This window comes from Oncorhynchus masou, chromosome 29 (genome assembly GCF_036934945.1).
Source record: "Oncorhynchus masou masou isolate Uvic2021 chromosome 29, UVic_Omas_1.1, whole genome shotgun sequence".
Taxonomy (NCBI): domain Eukaryota; kingdom Metazoa; phylum Chordata; class Actinopteri; order Salmoniformes; family Salmonidae; genus Oncorhynchus; species Oncorhynchus masou.
This window is the reverse complement of record NC_088240.1, coordinates 4,699,152-4,722,830: the sequence shown is the minus strand read 5'-3', so window position 1 is coordinate 4,722,830 and position 23,679 is coordinate 4,699,152. Positions and strand designations below refer to the sequence as shown.

Below are 23,679 nucleotides of genomic sequence, written 5' to 3'. Positions count from 1 at the left end.
TCTTTATGCCAATCTTTCATATGAATCAATCTCAACAAGGGTATTTGAAAATAGAGATGGAAACAGAAATAGAAACCAGTCAAATTAGACAAGTTCTGTTGGGTGTTGTCACTTATCTTTATTATAGAACAACACTATAGAACATTATTCAGAAGAATTCTATGCCCTCGATAACCTTCCATGACAACCTTTTGGGACCATAAGCACAATGACACTGGCTCATAGGGGGAAAACCGCAGCACATTAAGAGGGACAATAGACAACGCAATGTGTGTTGGAGGTAAGAGACAGTCGATATATATCAGTTTAAAGGAAGAGGAGAATGACATCATAATGACTATAGTGACGTGGTGGACGAACCACTTGGTTGTTGTTGTTGTTGTTGCTGCTTCTGCTGCTGCTGTTTTTATTGTTGTTGTTGTTGTTGTTGCTGCTGCTTCTGCTGCTGCTGTTTTTATTGTTGTTGTTGTTGTTGTTGTTGTTGTTGTTGTTGTTGTTGCTGCTTCTGCTGCTGCTGTTTTTATTGTTGTTGTTGTTGTTGTACATAACTTGATTCTCTCTACTCTCTCAGCCTCTAGTGGTCACAGCCAAACAGCTCCAGGGCTGTCTTGTGCTCCTCGGGAATAGCCTTGGCCATCAGCATGACCTTGACGCTCTGAAAGTGGAAGTAGTGGTTTCCCTTGAACAACTTCACGCCCTCTGGGCCACACATGGCAGCGTCCACCTTGTTGAAGAGGGTCAAGGAGCCTTCTTTAACTGGAACAGGTGGGGAGGCCTTCAGGTCAACATCGTAGACTGTCTGACCTGGGATGGGGGGGAGAAGCTCAATCAATGCATCCGTCTCTCATTTATGCCCATCTCTGAGTGACACACGTTTTCGGGGACTACCTGTCAGTGGGACTATGTCCCCATCTATTGGCCTTCGTTTGTATTGCACCGTGAGTATGTCCATGTTGATTTGTTGCGTTTGAACTTGGCTGAAGAGATTGCCCATGTAGTTGGTAATGTAGGTGAATATCGGTCACACGTTTACCTTTAATGACGTGAGCGATGTGGTGGTCCTGACACACGAAGGCCGCGTCGATAGGGCCCTCCACTCCCAGCACCTCCTTCAAGGGTTTGGGGTACCCGTCCAGGTGGGTGTGGGGCTCCCCAACTTTGTAAACGTACACCATGTCATCCTGCACACAATGAGAGAAGTGTCGGTTTATGATTTGATTGATCTAGTGATTTTATTTGACAGCTTAAAGGAAATGATGTATTGACTTAATTGTATTATCTCTTGACTAGTTTTAAAATGTGTACATGTATGTATTTTTGTAAAGTGTTTGGTGCAATACATTACATAGATACAGACATGAACACGGTTCTATAATTAACCATCAAACCCACAGCTAATGTACTGGGGCTTGATTGAACCAGTTACGTCTCATTCATAAAACCTGGCGATGCTGAATGTCAAAATGTATGTCAATAAATCGCTGGGGTTAGAGCGGGAGCTCATCCAGGGTCTTGTTACGAGTCCAGCTAACAAATCCCTTCTCCTGACCTCTTCCTGACCTCTTCCTGACCTCTTCCTGACCTCTTCCTGATCTCTTTATGTCTGCCTTCTTCTGTCCAAGGTGTGCGTGTGTGCGTGCGTACGTGCATGCGTGGGTGTCTGTAGCAAACGACAGTAGCTTACCTTGACCATGTAGAGGTGGTTTTCATAGGAGAAGGTGGCATCCACCTCGCTGTGCAGCTCCTTGAAGTCGCTCTCGATGGTGTCGGCTGCCCACGTGTCGTTGCCAGCATCTTGCTCCAGGAAGTGGTGGCCTAAAGGTCAAGGGTCGGGAGGAGAGGTTAGTAGGAGAGAAATAAGAGGAACATATTATTAGTTTAAAAAATATTTTTTTAAACACAACAGCAATCTCAAAATGCACGATGAAATGAGATAATTTCAACCGGAATTAGACTTAGACAATCGATCCCTTCAAGATGTCGTATCGATCCCTCCAGGATGTTTATCGATCCTTCCAGGATGTCGTATCGATCCCTTCAGGATGTCTATCGATCCCTTCAGGATGTCGTATCGATCCCTCCAGGATGTCGTATCGATCCCTCCAGGATGTCGTATCGATCCCTCCAGGATGTCGTATCGATCCCTTCAGGATGTCTATCGATCCCTTCAGGATGTCTATCGATCCCTCCAGGATGTCTATCGATCCCTCCAGGATGTCTATCGATCCCTCCAGGATGTCGTATCGATCCCTCCAGGATGTCTATCGATCCCTCCAGGATGTCTATCGATCCCTCCAGGATGTCTATCGATCCCTCCAGGATGTCTATCGATCCCTCCAGGATGTCTATCGATCCCTCCAGGATGTCTATCGATCCCTCCAGGATGTTTATCGATCCCTCCAGGATGTCTATCGATCCCTTCAGGATGTCTATCGATCCCTTCAGGATGTCTATCGATCCCTCCAGGATGTCGTATCGATCCCTCCAGGATGTCTATCGATCCCTTCAGGATGTCTATCGATCCCTTCAGGATGTCGTATCGATCCCTTCAGGATGTCGTATCGATCCCTTCAGGATGTCGTATCGATCCCTTCAGGATGTCGTATCGATCCCTTCAGGATGTCGTATCGATCCCTTCAGGATGTCGTATCGATCCCTCCAGGATGTCTATCGATCCCTTCAGGATGTCGTATCGATCCCTTCAGGATGTCGTATCGATCCCTTCAGGATGTCGTAGCGATCCCTCCAGGATGTCGTATCGATCCCTCCAGGATGTCTATCGATCCCTTCAGGATGTCTATCTATCCCTCCAGGATGTCTATCGATCCCTCCAGGATGTCTATCGATCCCTTCAGGATGTCGTAGCGATCCCTCCAGGATGTCGTATCGATCCCTCCAGGATGTCTATCGATCCCTTCAGGATGTCTATCGATCCCTTTAGGATGTCGTATCGATCCCTTCAGGATGTCTATCGATCCCTTCAGGATGTCGTATCGATCCCTTCAGGATGTCGTATCGATCCCTCCAGGATGTTTATCGATCCCTTCAGGATGTCTATCGATCCCTTCAGGATGTCGTATCGATCCCTCCAGGATGTCTATCGATCCCTTCAGGATGTCTATCGATCCCTCCAGGATGTCGTATCGATCCCTCCAGGATGTCGTATCGATCCCTCCAGGATGTCTATCGATCCCTTCAGGATGTCGTATCGATCCCTTCAGGATGTCGTATCGATCCCTCCAGGATGTCGTATCGATCCCTCCAGGATGTCTATCGATCCCTCCAGGATGTTTATCGATCCCTCCAGGATGTCTATCGATCCCTTCAGGATGTCTATCGATCCCTTCAGGATGTCTATCGATCCCTTCAGGATGTCGTATCGATCCCTCCAGGATGTCGTATCGATCCCTCCAGGATGTCTATCGATCCCTTCAGGATGTCTATCGATCCCTTCAGGATGTCTATTGATCCCTCCAGGATGTCGTATCGATCCCTTCAGGATGTCTATCGATCCCTTCAGGATGTCTATCGATCCCTTCAGGATGTCGTATCGATCCCTCCAGGATGTCTATCGATCCCTCCAGGATGTCGTATCGATCCCTCCAGGATGTCGTATCGATCCCTTCAGGATGTCTATCGATCCCTTCAGGATGTCGTATCGATCCCTCCAGGATGTCTATCGATCCCTCCAGGATGTCGTATCGATCCCTTCAGGATGTCTATCGATCCCTTCAGGATGTCTATCGATCCCTCCAGGATGTCGTATCGATCCCTTCAGGATGTCAGGATGTCTATCGATCCCTTCAGGATGTCGATCGATCCCTTCAGGATGTCTATCGATCCCTTCAGGATGTCGTATCGATCCCTTCAGGATGTCTATCGATCCCTTCAGGATGTCGATCGATCCCTTCAGGATGTCTATCGATCCCTCCAGGATGTCGTATCGATCCCTCCAGGATGTCGATCCCTTCAGGATCGATCCCTTCAGGATGGATCCCTTCAGGATGTCGTATCGATCCCTTCAGGATGTCTATCGATCCCTCCAGGATGTCGTATCGATCCCTTCTTCAGGATGTCGATCCCTCCAGGATCCCTTCAGGATGTCTATCGATCCCTTCAGGATGTCGTATCGATCCCTTCAGGATGTCGATCGATCCCTTCAGGATGGATCGATCCCTCCAGGATGTCTATCGATCCCTCCAGGATGATCGATCCCTTCAGGATGTCGTATCGATCCCTTCAGGATGTCGTAGCGATCCCTCCAGGATGTCGTATCGATCCCTCCAGGATGTCTATCGATCCCTTCAGGATGTCTATCTATCCCTCCAGGATGTCTATCGATCCCTCCAGGATGTCTATCGATCCCTTCAGGATGTCGTAGCGATCCCTCCAGGATGTCGTATCGATCCCTCCAGGATGTCTATCGATCCCTTCAGGATGTCTATCGATCCCTTTAGGATGTCGTATCGATCCCTTCAGGATGTCTATCGATCCCTTCAGGATGTCGTATCGATCCCTTCAGGATGTCGTATCGATCCCTCCAGGATGTTTATCGATCCCTTCAGGATGTCTATCGATCCCTTCAGGATGTCGTATCGATCCCTCCAGGATGTCTATCGATCCCTTCAGGATGTCTATCGATCCCTCCAGGATGTCGTATCGATCCCTCCAGGATGTCGTATCGATCCCTCCAGGATGTCTATCGATCCCTTCAGGATGTCGTATCGATCCCTTCAGGATGTCGTATCGATCCCTCCAGGATGTCGTATCGATCCCTCCAGGATGTCTATCGATCCCTCCAGGATGTTTATCGATCCCTCCAGGATGTCTATCGATCCCTTCAGGATGTCTATCGATCCCTTCAGGATGTCTATCGATCCCTTCAGGATGTCTATCGATCCCTTCAGGATGTCTATCAATCCCTTCAGGATGTCTATCGATCCCTTCAGGATGTCTATCGATCCCTTCAGGATGTCGTATCGATCCCTTCAGGATGTCTATTGATCCCTCCAGGATGTCGTATCGATCCCTTCAGGATGTCTATCGATCCCTTCAGGATGTCTATCGATCCCTTCAGGATGTCGTATCGATCCCTCCAGGATGTCTATCGATCCCTCCAGGATGTCGTATCGATCCCTCCAGGATGTCGTATCGATCCCTTCAGGATGTCTATCGATCCCTTCAGGATGTCGTATCGATCCCTCCAGGATGTCTATCGATCCCTCCAGGATGTCGTATCGATCCCTTCAGGATGTCTATCGATCCCTTCAGGATGTCTATCGATCCCTCCAGGATGTCGTATCGATCCCTTCAGGATGTCGTATCGATCCCTTCAGGATGTCGTATCGATCCCTTCAGGATGTCTATCGATCCCTTCAGGATGTCGTATCGATCCCTTCAGGATGTCGTATCGATCCCTTCAGGATGTCGTATCGATCCCTCCAGGATGTCTATCGATCCCTTCAGGATGTCGTATCGATCCCTTCAGGATGTCTATCGATCCCTCCAGGATGTCGTATCGATCCCTCCAGGATGTCTATCGATCCCTTCAGGATGTCGTATCGATCCCTTCAGGATGTCGTATCGATCCCTTCAGGATGTCGTATCGATCCCTTCAGGATGTCTATCGATCCCTCCAGGATGTCGTATCGATCCCTTCAGGATGTCGTATCGATCCCTTCAGGATGTCTATCGATCCCTCCAGGATGTCGTATCGATCCCTTCAGGATGTCTATCGATCCCTTCAGGATGTCGTATCGATCCCTCCAGGATGTCGTATCGATCCCTCCAGGATGTCGTATCGATCCCTCCAGGATGTCTATCGATCCCTTCAGGATGTCGTATCGATCCCTTCAGGATGTCTATCGATCCCTCCAGGATGTCTATCGATCCCTTCAGGATGTCTATCGATCCCTTCAGGATGTCGTATCGATCCCTTCAGGATGTCGTATCGATCCCTTCAGGATGTCGTATCGATCCCTTCAGGATGTCTATCGATCCCTTCAGGATGTCTATCGATCCCTTCAGGATATCGTATCGATTTGTTTGTGATAGTTGCTTTGTTTTGCTACAGCGATTCTGACATTTTGTATAGAAATCTGTGAAGATTGATTGGATCATTTTATCAGTAAAAGTTTGATGATTGTTTTGTAGTGCGGTGATGTCACTGTTTTATGTGGTAATATTGCAGTATTTAGACTGTTTTATGTTGTAATATTGCAATAATTTGACTGTTTTATGTGGTAATATTGCAGTAATTTGACTGTTTTATGTGGTAATATTGCAGTAATTTGACTGTTTTACGTGGTAATATTGCAGTAATTTGCCTGTTTTACGTGGTAATATTGTAGTAATTTGCCTGTTTTACGTGGTAATATTGCAGTAATTTGACTGTTTTATGTGGTAATATTGCAGTAATTTGACTGTTTTATGTGGTAATATTGCAGTAATTTGACTGTTTTATGTGGTAATATTGCAGTAATTTGACTGTTTTACGTGGTAATATTGCAGTAATTTGCCTATTTTATGTGGTAATATTGCAGTAATTTGCCTATTTTACGTGGTAATATTGCAGTAATTTGACTGTTTTATGTGGTAATATTGCAGTAATTTGCCTATTTTATGTGGTAATATTGCAGTAATTTGACTGTTTTATGTGGTAATATTGCAGTAATTTGCCTATTTTACGTGGTAATATTGCAATAATTTGACTGTTTTATGTGGTAATATTGCAGTAATTTGACTGTTTTATGTGGTAATATTGCAGTAATTTGACTGTTTTACGTGGTAATATTGCAGTAATTTGCCTATTTTATGTGGTAATATTGCAGTAATTTGCCTATTTTACGTGGTAATATTGCAGTAATTTGACTGTTTTATGTGGTAATATTGCAGTAATTTGCCTATTTTATGTGGTAATATTGCAGTAATTTGACTGTTTTATGTGGTAATATTGCAGTAATTTGCCTATTTTACGTGGTAATATTGCAATAATTTGACTGTTTTATGTGGTAATATTGCAGTAATTTGACTGTTTTATGTGGTAATATTGCAGTAATTTGACTGTTTTACGTGGTAATATTGCAGTAATTTGCCTGTTTTACGTGGTAATATTGTAGTAATTTGCCTGTTTTACGTGGTAATATTGCAGTAATTTGACTGTTTTATGTGGTAATATTGCAGTAATTTGACTGTTTTATGTGGTAATATTGCAGTAATTTGACTGTTTTATGTGGTAATATTGCAGTAATTTGACTGTTTTACGTGGTAATATTGCAGTAATTTGCCTATTTTATGTGGTAATATTGCAGTAATTTGCCTATTTTACGTGGTAATATTGCAGTAATTTGACTGTTTTATGTGGTAATATTGCAGTAATTTGCCTATTTTATGTGGTAATATTGCAGTAATTTGACTGTTTTATGTGGTAATATTGCAGTAATTTGCCTATTTTACGTGGTAATATTGCAGGAATTTGACTGTTTTATGTGGTAATATTGCAGTAATTTGACTGTTTTATGTGGTAATATTGCAGTAATTTGACTGTTTTACGTGGTAATATTGCAGTAATTTGCCTGTTTTACGTGGTAATATTGTAGTAATTTGCCTGTTTTACGTGGTAATATTGCAGTAATTTGACTGTTTTATGTGGTAATATTGCAGTAATTTGCCTGTTTTACGTGGTAATATTGCAGTAATTTGACTGTTTTACGTGGTAATATTGTAGTATTTTGACTGTTTTACGTGGTAATATTGCAGTAATTTGCCTATTTTATGTGGTAATATTGCAGTAATTTGCCTATTTTACGTGGTAATTTTGCAGTAATTTGACTGTTTTATGTGGTAATATTGCAGTAATTTGCCTATTTTATGTGGTAATATTGCAGTAATTTGACTGTTTTATGTGGTAATATTGCAGTAATTTGCCTATTTTACGTGGTAATATTGCAGTAATTTGACTGTTTTATGTGGTAATATTGCAGTAATTTGACTGTTTTATGTGGTAATATTGCAGTAATTTGACTGTTTTACGTGGTAATATTGCAGTAATTTGACTGTTTTACGTGGTAATATTGTAGTATTTGACTGTTTTACGTGGTAATATTGCAGTAATTTGCCTATTTTATGTGGTAATATTGCAGTAATTTGCCTATTTTACGTGGTAATATTGCAGTAATTTGACTGTTTTATGTGGTAATATTGCAGTAATTTGACTGTTTTATGTGGTAATATTGCAGTAATTTGACTGTTTTACGTGGTAATATTGCAGTAATTTGACTGTTTTATGTGGTAATATTGCAGTAATTTGACTGTTTTATGTGGTAATATTGCAGTAATTTGACTGTTTTACGTGGTAATATTGCAGTAATTTACCTGTTTTACGTGGTAATATTGTAGTAATTTGCCTGTTTTACGTGGTAATATTGCAGTAATTTGACTGTTTTATGTGGTAATATTGCAGTAATTTGACTGTTTTATGTGGTAATATTGCAGTAATTTGACTGTTTTATGTGGTAATATTGCAGTAATTTGACTGTTTTACGTGGTAATATTGCAGTAATTTGCCTATTTTACGTGGTAATATTGCAGGAATTTGACTGTTTTATGTGGTAATATTGCAGTAATTTGACTGTTTTATGTGGTAATATTGCAGTAATTTGACTGTTTTACGTGGTAATATTGCAGTAATTTGCCTGTTTTACGTGGTAATATTGTAGTAATTTGCCTGTTTTACGTGGTAATATTGCAGTAATTTGACTGTTTTATGTGGTAATATTGCAGTAATTTGCCTGTTTTACGTGGTAATATTGCAGTAATTTGACTGTTTTACGTGGTAATATTGTAGTATTTTGACTGTTTTACGTGGTAATATTGCAGTAATTTGCCTATTTTATGTGGTAATATTGCAGTAATTTGCCTATTTTACGTGGTAATTTTGCAGTAATTTGACTGTTTTATGTGGTAATATTGCAGTAATTTGCCTATTTTATGTGGTAATATTGCAGTAATTTGACTGTTTTATGTGGTAATATTGCAGTAATTTGCCTATTTTACGTGGTAATATTGCAGTAATTTGACTGTTTTATGTGGTAATATTGCAGTAATTTGACTGTTTTATGTGGTAATATTGCAGTAATTTGACTGTTTTACGTGGTAATATTGCAGTAATTTGACTGTTTTACGTGGTAATATTGTAGTATTTTGACTGTTTTACGTGGTAATATTGCAGTAATTTGCCTATTTTATGTGGTAATATTGCAGTAATTTGCCTATTTTACGTGGTAATATTGCAGTAATTTGACTGTTTTATGTGGTAATATTGCAGTAATTTGACTGTTTTATGTGGTAATATTGCAGTAATTTGACTGTTTTACGTGGTAATATTGCAGTAATTTGACTGTTTTATGTGGTAATATTGCAGTAATTTGACTGTTTTATGTGGTAATATTGCAGTAATTTGACTGTTTTACGTGGTAATATTGCAGTAATTTACCTGTTTTACGTGGTAATATTGTAGTAATTTGCCTGTTTTACGTGGTAATATTGCAGTAATTTGACTGTTTTATGTGGTAATATTGCAGTAATTTGACTGTTTTATGTGGTAATATTGCAGTAATTTGACTGTTTTATGTGGTAATATTGCAGTAATTTGACTGTTTTACGTGGTAATATTGCAGTAATTTGCCTATTTTACGTGGTAATATTGCAGGAATTTGACTGTTTTATGTGGTAATATTGCAGTAATTTGACTGTTTTATGTGGTAATATTGCAGTAATTTGACTGTTTTACGTGGTAATATTGCAGTAATTTGCCTGTTTTACGTGGTAATATTGTAGTAATTTGCCTGTTTTACGTGGTAATATTGCAGTAATTTGACTGTTTTATGTGGTAATATTGCAGTAATTTGCCTGTTTTACGTGGTAATATTGCAGTAATTTGACTGTTTTACGTGGTAATATTGTAGTATTTTGACTGTTTTACGTGGTAATATTGCAGTAATTTGCCTATTTTATGTGGTAATATTGCAGTAATTTGCCTATTTTACGTGGTAATTTTGCAGTAATTTGACTGTTTTATGTGGTAATATTGCAGTAATTTGCCTATTTTATGTGGTAATATTGCAGTAATTTGACTGTTTTATGTGGTAATATTGCAGTAATTTGCCTATTTTACGTGGTAATATTGCAGTAAGACATCCAGCTACAGTAAGAAACAGTGGTCTGACCTCTGAAGGCGTAGATGTTTCCGGCGTCGTCAGAGGTGATGGCGTCCAGGTGCACACGGCTGCAACGCTCTCTCTCGATGTGGTCTGTGGTGTCTCCTGCAGCAGAGACACAATACTGGAGCGTGAGCTGTTTGTGTTAGATATTATTCCTTCTCAGGTTTGGTGTGATGAGGAGACTACAATCTCTCTCTCTCTCTCTCTCTTTCTCTCTCTCTCGTTATCGCCCCCCCCTCTCTCTCTCTTCCCCCCTTCTCTCTCTCCCCCTCTACCTCTCTCTCCCCTCTCTCTCCCCTCTCTCTCTCTCTCTCTCTCTCTCTCTCTCTCTCTCTCTCTCTCTCTCCCTTTTGCTCCCTCTCTCTCCCCCCTCTCTCTCTCCCTCTCACTTCCTCTCTGTCTCTCTCTCTCTCCCACCTTCTCTCTTTCTCCTTCTCTCTCTCTCTCTCTCTCTCCCTCTCCACCTCTCTCCCTCTCTCTTCCCCCCTTCTCTCTCTCCCTCTCTCTCTCTCTCTCTTTCTCTCTCTCGCTCTTTCCCCCCCTCTCTCTTTCTCTCTCTCTCCCTCTCTCTCCCTCTCTCTTCCCCCCCCCCTCTCTCTCTCTTAATCTCTCTCTCTCTCCAACACAAAATCTTGCTGTTGTCTTTTGTCTCTCACCGAACTTGGAGCACTTCATGAAGTAATCGCGGGCCTCCTTGGGGTATCTCCCGTGCACCTCCCCTGTCTTAGGGTCAAACTTGGAGAACTGGTGTCCATGGAAACAGTAGTAATGCTCCATGAAGCGGAATGCACTGGTGCAGTTGGGCATTCCCTCAAACTTTTTCTCCTCAACCTTCTTCGTCTTCACATTGTAATGGTAGATTTCATCACCTGGGAATAAATGATATGGACAATTTTAACAGGAGCAGCTGCTGAGCCAGATAAACCGTAACCAGTGTTACAGACTGCCGTGCGACCAACAGAGCAAGTGGAGACGTCGCCAGCCCTCCAGCCTGCTTCACCTCCAGACCTGCAGCCATCGGTGCCCAAGCCAGCACCTCAAAAGACACTCCACCTAGTGTCGCTCTTGGACCAGCCATCACCGGACTCAACTCCGATGCTGGTCTTGTACTTGCAGATCTGCTCGGGCGTGGACTTGACAACACCAGATTCAGTGCCAGATCCTGGATGCACAAGCTTGGACCAGATCTGGGCCTACTGGAAATGACCAGTAGGAGACCAGTAGTGTCCAGAACACATGTTTATTGCCACACTCATGACAGGCACATGCAGCAAACAGGAAGTGAACTAGGTAGAAGTGAACGTGATAGTGTATAGTGGTAGTGTAATGGAACAGAAGAAACAGATAATATACTGTATATTACAACAGAGTATCAGCAGTGTTGGCTATACATTAGTACTAGCAATGTGATATATACAAAGCAGCAATGGTATAGCAATGGGCTAACACACAGTAGTAATGGATATAGTAGCATTGGCGGTGCTAATAGTATTGACTGGTAATAAGCATATGGTAACACATAGGGATCACCCTGTACTCTAAACCGACATCTCTATCGGCAACCACCACACGGTGGCAATCTTTTTTTCAGGGCCTTTATAATACCTTGTAATCTTCCATAGGTATTTTTTGGGGGGGGGGGGAGTTTCCTTGCAACAAGATCGATCACACAATATCGAGATATCGACTCACCCTTGAAGAAGATGACGGCGTCTTCCTCACAGTCGGGAGCGGGACACACCACAGCAGCGTCCAGGTGGTCAGGGATACCAGGGAACACCTCAGAGATGTCCTTGGGGAAGCCCATCTCCAGTTGGTGTTTGTAGAAACTGAAGACTTTAGTGTCCTGCACCAGAGCAACACAGGACAGAGGTCAGAGGTCAGCCACCTCAGTTAGTGAGCTAATAAATAAAAGTGGATTTAGGCCCTGGCTTCTTTAGTGGATAATATGAATAATATGAAATATATATCTAGTCAGAGCAACTCATCCTCTACTCATCCGCTACTCAGAGAATGTAATCCTCTACTCAGAGCAACTCATCCTATACTCAGAGCAACTCATCCTCTAATCATCCTCTACTCATCCTTTACTCATCCTCTACTCAGAGAAACTCATCCTCTACTCATCCTCTACTCAGAGAAACTCATCCTCTACTCATCCTCTACTCAGAGAAACTCATCCTCTACTCAGAGAAACTCATCCTCTACTCACCTTCTACTCAGAGAAACTCATCCTCAACTCATCCTCTACTCAGAGAAACTCATCCTATACTCAGATAAACTCATCCTCTACTCAGAGCAACTCATCCTCTAATCATCCTCTACTCATCCTTTACTCATCCTCTACTCAGAGAAACTCATCCTGTACTCATCTTCTACTCAGAGCAACTCATCCTCTACTCATCCATCCTCTACTCAGAGAAACTCATCCTCTACTCATCCATCCTCTACTCAGAGAAACTCATCCTCTACTCATCCTCTACTCAGAGCGACAATATAACTTTTATGAGTCCTTATTGGAGGGGAATTTGAAATGTTAATTATAACTTTCATGAACATGTATGAGGTCTTTAGAACAACATTAGAACATGTATGAGGTCTTTAGCACTACATTAAAACATGCATGTGTTCTTTAGAACAACATTAGAACATGTATGTGTTCTTTAGAACAATATTGGAACATGTATGAGTTCTTTAGAACAACATTAGAACATGTATGAGTTCTTTAGAACAACATTAGAACATATATGAGTTCTTCAGAACAACATTAGAACATGTATGTGTTCTTTAGAACAACATTAGAACATGTATGAGTTCTTTAGAACAACATTAGAACAAGTATGTGTTCTTTAGAACAACATTAGAACGTATATGAGTTCTTTAGAACAACATTAGAACATGTATGTGTTCTTCAGAACAACATTAGAACATGTATGAGTTCTTTAGAACAACATTAGAACATGTATGAGTTCTTTAGAACAACATTAGAACATGTATGAGTTTTTCAGAACAACATTAGAACATGTATGAGTTCTTTAGAACAACATTAGAACTTTTATGAGTTATTGTAGGAGGGATGCAGTATATATGGACTGTACCAAGTGTTTCTAAGGTATGAAGTATATATGGACTGTACCAAGTGTTTCTAAGGTATGCAGTATATATGGACTGTACCAAGTGTTTCTACGGGATGCAGTATATACGGACTGTACCAAGCGTTTCTAAGGTATGCAGTATATATGGACTGTACCAAGTGTTTCTAAGGTATGCAGTATATTTGGACTGTACCAAGTGTTTCTAAGGTATGCAGTATATATGGACTGTATCAAGCGTTTCTAAGGGATGCAGTATATATGGACTGTACCAGGTGTTGTTAAGGTATGGACTGTACCAGGTGTTGTTAAGGTATGGACTGTACCAGCATGAAGAAGATGTGGTCATGCTCAGTGGGTTTGTCTGGAAAGTGCATGAGGAAGGCAGCGTCCACGTGCCCCAGATGGTGATGGTCATCCAGCTCAGCGAATGATTGGTTGGAAAGCTCGGCTTTCCCATGGAAACCCTTGAACACATGGTCACCTGGCAGGGAACACATTTAGTCAACCACCATGGGAACAGAGAAAAGGACATTCCACAGAGCCAGCCAGAGTTTCCTCAACTTGCTTACAGAACTGATTCAGTATGCATTAATAGCTAGACAATGTGGATTGGACACCCCTTGGAGTCTGGTTCCTCTCTACCCAGTACAGCCAGTAGAGGACTGGCCAGCCCTCAGACCCTGGTTCCTCTCTACCCGGTACAGCCAGTAGAGGACTGGCCAGCCCTCAGACCCTGGTTCCTGTCTACCCGGTACAGCCAGTAGAGGACTGGCCAGCCCTCAGACCCTGGTTCCTGTCTACCCAGTACAGCCAGAAGAGGACTGGCCAGCCCTCAGACCCTAGTTCCTGTCTACCCGGTACAGCCAGAAGAGGACTGGCCAGCCCTCAGACCCTGGTTCCTGTCTACCCAGTACAGCCAGTAGAGGACTGGCCAGCCCTCAGACTCTAGTTCCTGTCTACCCAGTACAGCCAGTAGAGGACTGGCCAGCCCTCAGACTCTAGTTCCTGTCTACCCGGTACAGCCAGAAGAGGACTGGCCAGCCCTCAGACCCTGGTTCCTGTCTACCCGGTACAGCCAGTAGAGGACTGGCCAGCCCTCAGACCCTGGTTCCTGTCTACCCAGTACAGCCAGTAGAGGACTGGCCAGCCCTCAGACTCTAGTTCCTGTCTACCCAGTACAGCCAGTAGAGGACTGGCCAGCCCTCAGACTCTAGTTCCTGTCTACCCGGTACAGCCAGAAGAGGACTGGCCAGCCCTCAGACCCTGGTTCCTGTCTACCCGGTACAGCCAGTAGAGGACTGGCCAGCCCTCAGACTCTAGTTCCTGTCTACCCAGTACAGCCAGTAGAGGACTGGCCAGCCCTCAGACTCTAGTTCCTGTCTACCCAGTACAGCCAGTAGAGGACTGGCCAGCCCTCAGACCCTGGTTCCTGTCTACCCAGTACAGCCAGTAGAGGACTGGCCAGCCCTCAGACCCTGGTTCCTGTCTACCCAGTACAGCCAGTAGAGGACTGGCCAGCCCTCAGACCCTAGTTCCTGTCTACCCAGTACAGCCAGTAGAGGACTGGCCAGCCCTCAGACCCTGGTTCCTGTCTACCCAGTACAGCCAGTAGAGGACTGGCCAGCCCTCAGACTCTAGTTCCTGTCTACCCGGTACAGCCAGAAGAGGACTGGCCAGCCCTCAGACCCTGGTTCCTGTCTACCCGGTACAGCCAGTAGAGGACTGGCCAGCCCTCAGACTCTAGTTCCTGTCTACCCAGTACAGCCAGTAGAGGACTGGCCAGCCCTCAGACTCTAGTTCCTGTCTACCCAGTACAGCCAGTAGAGGACTGGCCAGCCCTCAGACCCTGGTTCCTGTCTACCCAGTACAGCCAGTAGAGGACTGGCCAGCCCTCAGACCCTGGTTCCTGTCTACCCGGTACAGCCAGTAGAGGACTGGCCAGCCCTCAGACTCTAGTTCCTGTCTACCCAGTACAGCCAGTAGAGGACTGGCCAGCCCTCAGACTCTAGTTCCTGTCTACCCAGTACAGCCAGTAGAGGACTGGCCAGCCCTCAGACTCTAGTTCCTGTCTACCCGGTACAGCCAGAAGAGGACTGGCCAGCCCTCAGAGCATGGCTCTTCTCTAGGTTTCTTCCTATGTTCCTGCCTTCTAGGGGAGTTTATCCGAGCCACTATGATTCTACATTACTTTCTCTCTGGGGGGTTTAGCCTGGGTTTCTGTAAAGAACTTTGTGACAACTGATGATGGAAAAAAGGGTTTTTATAAAATAGATTTGATGAAGCCTACTGCTGTAGAGCACCTGTCCGATGACAGAAAGCACATGACTTGTGACCAGAGTATGTGAGCAGAGTTGAGCGGTTGGAAATCCTGCGCATCAATCATGGAGAGGTGATTGAATCCAGTTCTCCATATCCTTTCCGCAACAACAACAAAAAACGCTGCTCCAAATTCGCTTCATTCATTAAAAATCACACATCTATTTTTGTGACTACCTGAACTAACCAATTGTGCCACAATAGACTGGTAGGTGTGCCACAATAGACTGGTAGCGCCACAATAGACTGGTAGGTGTGCCACAATAGACTGGTAGGTGTGCCACAATAGACTGGTAGGTGTGCCACAATAGACTGGTAGGTGTGCCACAATAGACTGGTAGGTGTGCCACAATAGACTGGTAGGGACACAATAGACTGGAAGGTGTGCCACAATAGACTGGTAGGGACACAATAGACTGGAAGGTGTGCCACAATAGACTGGTAGGGACACAATAGACTGGTAGGGCCACAATAGACTGGTAGGGACACAATAGACGGGTAGGTGTGCCACAATAGACTGGTAGGGCCACAATAGACTGGTAGGTGTGCCACAATAGACTGGTAGGTGTGCCACAATAGACTGGTAGTTGTGCCACAATAGACTGGTAGGGACAAAAAGCTCTCAGCATTTAAACAACATTTCGTCGTATTAAATCATTATAGTCTATAAATTGCACATATAGGCTCTGACTTATTTAGAATGAAATACAAATTAAATGAAAAACGACTTATTAGTGGCTTTTGAATTCATTTTTATAAACAGGATTCTGGCCAGTCTGGGGTTTCAGGCTCATGTGATGTTACCTGGAGAGCAGCCAACAGGGAATATCCTCTCCACACTTACAGAGACACTGGGGATGATAAACATCCTTTTGGCCAGTCTGGGGTTTCAGGCTCATGTGATGTTACCTGGAGAGCAGGCAGCAGGGAACATCCTCTCCACACTTACAGAGCCACTGGGGATGATAAACATCCTTTTGGCCAGTCTGGGGTTTCAGGCTCATGTGATGTTACCTGGAGAGCAGCCAACAGGGAATATCCTCTCCACACTTACAGAGCCACTGGGGATGATTAACATCCTTTTGGCCAGTCTGGGGTTTCAGGCTCATGTGATGTTACCTGGAGAGCAGGCAACAGGGAATATCCTCTCCACACTTACAGAGCCACTGGGGATGATAAACATCCTTTTGGCCAGTCTGGGGTTTCAGGCTCATGTGATGTTACCTGGAGAGCAGGCAACAGGGAATATCCTCTCCACACTTACAGAGCCACTGGGGATGATTAACATCCTTTTGGCCAGTCTGGGGTTTCAGGCTCATGTGATGTTACCTGGAGAGCAGGCAACAGGGAACATCCTCTCCACACTTACAGAGCCACTGGGGATGATTAACATCCTTTTGGCCAGTCTGGGGTTTCAGGCTCATGTGATGTTACCTGGAGAGCAACCAACAGGGAATATCCTCTCCACACTTACAGAGCCACTGGGGATGATTAACATCCTTTTGGCCAGTCTGGGGTTTCAGGCTCATGTGATGTTACCTGGAGAGCAGGCAACAGGGAACATCCTCTCCACACTTACAGAGCCACTGGGGATGATTAACATCCTTTTGGCCAGTCTGGGGTTTCAGGCTCATGTGATGTTACCTGGAGAGCAGGCAACAGGGAATATCCTCTCCACACTTACAGAGCCACTGGGGATGATTAACATCCTTTTGGCCAGTCTGGGGTTTCAGGCTCATGTGATGTTACCTGGAGAGCAGGCAACAGGGAATATCCTCTCCACACTTACAGAGACACTGGGGATGATTAACATCCTTTTGGCCAGTCTGGGGTTTCAGGCTCATGTGATGTTACCTGGAGAGCAGGCAGCAGGGAACATCCTCTCCACACTTACAGAGCCACTGGGGATGATTAACATCCTTTTGGCCAGTCTTGCCAGGCTAGGCAGAGATGCAAAGTTTTTTTTTTTTATGTTTCTATAGGTAAGTCTTAAACGTTTTTAGCCAAAATAATCCAATCAAAACGGAAATCTCCATGAACGTGGGAATATTCCAGGACTATTGTGTCAAAATCATGTATCATGGCCTTTTGTATAGATACTAGATCAAAAAAGAACGAAACGTTTAAAAGATCAGATTTGACAATGACACACTTACCTCATTCCTTTATTTTAGCATATAGGCTACCCCGGGGCGGCAGGGTAGCCTAGTGGTTAGAGCGTTGGACTAGTAACCGAAAGGTCGCAAGTTCAAATCCCTGAGCTGACAAGGTACAACTCTGTCGTTCTGCTCCTGAACAGGCAGTTAACCCACTTTTCCTAGGCCGTCATTGTAAATAAGAATTTGTTCTTAACTGACTTGCCTAGTAAAATAAAGGTTAAATAATAATAATAAAATATGCACGTATGGTAAGTACATCACTATACTTTTGGTATAAGGGTGATTTCAGCTTCGTCAATGATTCTTTAGGTGTGGACCTTTCATGTAGCCAGCATGTAACCACTGTCATAAAGCAGACTGGTTGGTAACCTAACAGTTTAGCACCGTACCAGCAGGTGGCAGTCAATCCTTTCATAAATCTAATGTGTATTATTTATTTAACCAGGCAAGTGAGTTAAGAACAAATTCTTATTTTCAATGACAGCCTAGGAACAGTGGGTTAACTGCCTTGTTCAGGGGCAGAACGACAGATTTGTACCTTGTCAGCTCGGGGGTTTGAACTTGCAACTTCGCGGTTACTAGTCCAAAGCTCTAACCACTAGGCTACCCTGCCGCCGTGCATGCACGCACCACACCCACCGAACACGCTGCAACTGCCTCTCCAATGCAATGCTGCAAGGCAAACGTAGCGTTTCATTGGAAATGAATGTAATTCTGGTGTACCAAATTGCTAAGAAAAATACGCTGTCGGTGGGATCGAAGTGTAAATCACCTTGATTCAGCACCGGTGTGTTTGTATGAGTTTCTTTATGAAAATATTTACAGAATTCGCATGACAGTAGCTAATGCAAGGGAGCTATGAGCTGCACACAAGTTGACCACAGATGCATGCTGGGACAGGGATGCCCTGAGCTCCTGAAGTTAATGGAGCGAAACCAGAGGGTCCGAGAAGGCCGAGGTTTGTGAATCTCGCTCAACACTCAGCTTCTCCAGCTCTGCTCACATACTCTGTTGCTCAACGCTCAGCTTCTCCAGCTCCCCTCACATACTCTGTTGCTCAACGCTCAGCTTCTTCAGCTCCGCTCACATACTCTGATGCTCAACACTCAGCTTCTCCAGCTCCGCTCACATACTCTGATGCTCAACACTCAGCTTCTCCAGCTCCCCTCACATACTCTGATGCTCAACGCTCAGCTTCTCCAGCTCCCCTCACATACTCTGTTGCTCAACGCTCAGCTTCTCCAGCTCCCCTCACATACTCTGATGCTCAACACTCAGCTTCTCCAGCTCCCCTCACACACTCTGATGCTCAACGCTCAGCTTCTCCAGCTCCCCTCACACACTCTGATGCTCAACACTCAGCTTCTCCAGCTCCCCTCACACACTCTGATGCTCAACGCTCAGCTTCTCCAGCTCCCCTCACACAGTCTGATGCTCAACACTCAGCTTCTCCAGCTCCCCTCACACAGTCTGATGCTCAACACTCAGCTTCTCCAGCTCCCCTCACATACTCTGATGCTCAACACTCAGCTTCTCCAGCTCCCCTCACATACTTTGTTGCTCAACACTCAGCTTCTCCAGCTCCCCTCACATACTCTGTTGCTCAACACTCAGCTTCTCCAGCTCCCCTCACATACTCTGTTGCTCAACACTCAGCTTCTCCAGCTCCCCTCACATACTCTGCTCGTGACCAACGGCTAAATGAGTGACAGTGTGTTCTAGCAGGACGAGGAGTCGTCTCGGACTCACCCTTGAAGAAGTAAGGGATTCCTTCCTCAGTCACAGCAACAGCATCCATCTCAATCCCCTGGCAGCGGTCGAGCAAAACACCATGGTCTCCATGGTCGTGTCCCTCGTGTCCCTCGTCTTCTGAGAAAGCCATAGGATTAAATCAAATATCACTCTTTCATCCCACACACAGTCACCGGAGTAGATTTAGGGCGATTTTATTAAGACAAACCCAAATGGAAGTTTTTTCCCAATAAGTAAATTAGCTAGGAAAAATACAATTTTGTTTGAGGTATGTGCTAGTTCACAAAGTGCCTTTGGCAATTAATCTGCCTGGTCACTAGGCAGGGGGGAACAGGGGGGCGATGGAGGGTGAGGGGGGGGGGACTTGGCAAACATCCATTTGTTCCCTTTTTGCAACCCTTCCTCTGCAATCTCTGCTGTTACTAAACTTCAATCAGAAAGGCTGGTCTGAATGAATTGTCATGTCATTCGTCTAGTAACTCGCTTCCTGTCTCACTCATTTAGCATAGCAGGTGTTTATGTGGTCGTGTTTATAACGATATCTTGTCACAACAACTGGTGTTTATATAGTAGTGTTTATAATGATACCGCATCAGCATAGTTAGCAAACCAGGCCAAAGACCCCACAGAGACAACAATACTCCCGAAGAATGGAATGGTCTACCGTGTCAAAAGCTTTGGACAAGTCAATAAATATATGAACACAACATAGCTTAGAAGGTGACAATTTAGGGCCTTTAAGGTTCAAATCAAATCACATTTAATTTGTCACATCAAACATGGTTAGCAGATGTTAATGCGAGTGTAGTGAAATGCTTGTGCTTCTAGTTCCGACAATGCACTAATAACCAACAAGTAATCTAACTAACAATTCCAAAACTACTGTCTTAATCACAAGTGTAAGGGGATAAAGAGTATGTACATAAAGATATATGAATGAGTGATGGTACAGAGCAGCACAGGCAAGATACAGTAGATGGTATCGAGTACAGTATATACATATGAGATGAGTATGTAAACCAAGTGGCATAGTTAAAGTGGCTAGTGATACATGTATTACATAAAGATGCAGTAGATGAAACATCCATAACCTGAGCGGAAACCAGATTGCATACCAGACAGAAGATAGATGTAGATGTCAAGAAAGATTATTGACAAGTTTTTTCCAACACTTTTGATAAACAGGGCTCTGATCAGGCCCTACACCCAAACAAGGGCACTGCGTTCATCCACCTCTGGCCTGCTCGCCTCCCTACCACTGAGGAAGTACAGTTCCCGCTCAGCCCAGTCAAAACTGTTCGCTGCTCTGGCCCACCAATGGTGGAACAAACTCCCTCACGACGCCAGGACAGCGGAGTCAATCACCACCTTCCGGAGACACCTGAAACCGTGAGCGTCTGCCAAATGACTTAAATGTAATGTAAATGTAAAATAGAAATAGGCCAGTAACGGTTAGGATCAGCTTGATCTCCTCCTTTAAATAAAGGACAAACCGTGGCTGCCTTCCAAGCAATGGGAACATCCCCAGAGAGGAGAGACAGGTTAAAAAGGTCAGAGATAGGCAATAGCGATGATAGGGGCAGCAACCTTAAAGAAGAAAGGGTCTAAACCATCTGACCCAGATGTTGTTGTTTGTTGTTTTCATCAACAGTAGTACAATCAAGGCACGGCCTAGGACAGAGAGCGGCTCTGCCAGGTGCTAAGTTATGACACCTGAATGTGCATCAGATGGCAACAACATCATATTGTTCAGCAATTTCATCACGAGTCAAACTAAAAGTCAACTGGTTTAGTTGTCTTCTGGGGACTATGAGTAGTGTCTAGCTAAAAGTAATCAAAGGACACTGGTTATGTCCCTGTCCAAGGACACTTAGTAATCTAAGGACACTGGTTAGGTCCCTGTCCAAGGACACTTAGTAATCTAAGGACACTGGTTAGGTCCCTGTCCAAGGACACTGGTTAGGTCCCTGTCCAAGGACACTTAGTAATCTAAGGACACTGGTTAGGTCCCTGTCCAAGGACACTGGTTAGGTCCCTGTCCAAGGACACTTAGTAATCTAAGGACACTGGTTAGGTCCCTGTCTAAGGACACTGGTTAGGTCCCTGTCCAAGGACACACACTGGTTAGGTCCCTGTCCAAGGACACTTAGTAATCTAAGGACACTGGTTAGGTCCCTGTCTAAGGACACTGGTTAGGTCCCTGTCCAAGGACACTGGTTAGGTCCCTGGGTTTTACAGCATCATGTGACATGCCTGGTATGTGAGACTTTCTTTCTTTCTTTAAAGCTTTTTTTTCCAGTTTTCTTTTCATGTCACATGGTCCAGCACCATCCTCAGACAATCACTTTCATTTTTGGTGTAATTCTAACATCTGGATAAGGTTTGAAATACAGAATGAAATCTTATGTCACATGATAGTGAAAAACACAGGGCCCTTCATACCCTCTCCTGACACTCACCTCCCCCTTGATGTCCAGCATGGTGGTGGGCATGGCTGAGAGCCAGCACCAGGCACAGACACAGCGTCTGGGAGAGCAGCTTCATGGTGTCCTTCGGGTCCAGGAGAAAGTTCTGGGTAAAGGTGCCTGGTCTGCAGCTGGACGGGTCTTTTATCTCTGAGCCAGGGCTGTGGGCTGTCTGTCTGTCACCTTGGACACAAAGACTGGATGAGTCAGGTGGGTAGTGCAAAGGAGGTGGGGTGTGTGTGTGTGTGGTGTGTGAGTGTGTACTCCAAAGCACAGCCGGGGGCAGACCTGGCGTCACATGCCATCCCACAAAGACGCCCACACGTTCGCAAACAGGGAGAGATTCTGTGTGTGTGTGTGCCTGCCATTGGTCAAGGTGAATCCATCCCTTCAATCAGATACTAGAATCAATAGAGGTAGATGTCCAGCCTTATGTCCAGTGTTATGTAAGTCATTGCAGACAGTGTATCCATATACAAACATAGTGTTTTTGATCAGGGATGACTCCAGAGCACATGCTTGGGGTCAGGATTACAACCAGGACTCTTCTACCGTCTGCAAGGTAAATATGTAGAGACTAAAATAAATAAAACCGCTGACCATTGTACTTCAGAACCCTTTATATCAATGTTTTTGACAGGGTGAATGTTCTACAGGCCTACTGGGATAACGTGTATTTGAGGCTTGTATTTTCAAGGGAGATCATTCCTTTTTCTGTCTGCAGACATTTTAAACATTATGAATTTGAATTAGCATAAAATACAAGGTTTTGTAGTTCATTTACAGTTGTAGTTAATTTAATTTACAGTCGCTTACCACATCTAATCAAATGATGTAGAGATGTATAAATAACTAAAGTAAACAGCCAGATGGGATCAAACATGCTTGAATGCATGGGGAAAAACACCAATATCAATGACTCACAAGACAAAATGAATCAACTCTAAAGACAAAAGTTTTATTTTGACGTTTTGCATCTGGTATCTATGTTGTCAGCACGCCTACACATTGTCAAATAGAGTCACTGAGTTCTGGACAGAGTCACTGAGTTCTGGATAGAGTACCTGACTTCTGGATAGAGCACCTGAGTTCTGGATAGAGTACCTGAGTTCTGGACAGAGTCACTGAGTTCTGGACAGAGTCACTGAGTTCTGGACAGAGTCACTGAGTTCTGGACAGAGTCACTGAGTTCTGGATAGAGTACCTGAGTTCTGGACAGAGTCACTGGGTTCTGGACAGAGGTACTGGGTTCTGGACAGAGTCACTGAGTTCTGGACAGAGTCACTGAGAGTTTTGGACAGAGGTACTGGGTTCTGGACAGAGTCACTGAGTTCTGGACAGAGTCACTGAGTTCTGGATAGAGTACCTGAGTTCTGGACAGAGTCACTGAGTTCTGGACAGAGTCACTGAGTTCTGGATAGAGTACCTGAGTTCTGGACAGAGTCACTGAGTTCTGGACAGAGTACCTGAGTTCTGGACAGAGTCACTGAGAGTTTTGGACAGAGGTACTGGGTTCTGGACAGAGTCCCTGAGTTCTGGACAGAGTCACTGAGTTCTGGACAGAGTCACTGAGTTCTGGACAGAGTCACTGAGTTCTGGATAGAGTACCTGAGTTCTGGACAGAGTCACTGGGTTCTGGACAGAGTCACTGAGTTCTGGACAGAGTCACTGA

At 44.4% G+C, this 23,679-nt stretch overlaps 1 protein-coding gene across 2 annotated transcripts; it reads right to left on the bottom strand.

Annotated features, from left to right (window-relative positions):
• Positions 1-93: 93 nt before the first annotated feature.
• Positions 94-22,195, bottom strand: hpxa (hemopexin a). 2 transcript variants are annotated; one of them, XM_064943867.1, is made up of 9 exons: positions 22,002-22,195; positions 19,540-19,659; positions 13,639-13,796; positions 11,913-12,066; positions 10,877-11,089; positions 10,227-10,322; positions 1,685-1,815; positions 1,034-1,181; positions 94-804 (listed from the first exon to the last, which is right to left on the bottom strand). In XM_064943867.1, the coding sequence occupies exons 1-9, from the start codon at positions 22,084-22,086 to the stop codon at positions 575-577; spliced, it is 1,335 nt and encodes a 444-aa protein (XP_064799939.1). In that variant the 5' UTR covers positions 22,087-22,195; the 3' UTR covers positions 94-574. The 2 variants fall into 2 exon arrangements, with proteins under 2 accessions (XP_064799939.1, XP_064799938.1); XM_064943866.1 differs by having other exon boundaries at positions 19,540-19,656; positions 22,002-22,191.
• Between the last annotated feature and the right edge of the window lie 1,484 nt (positions 22,196-23,679).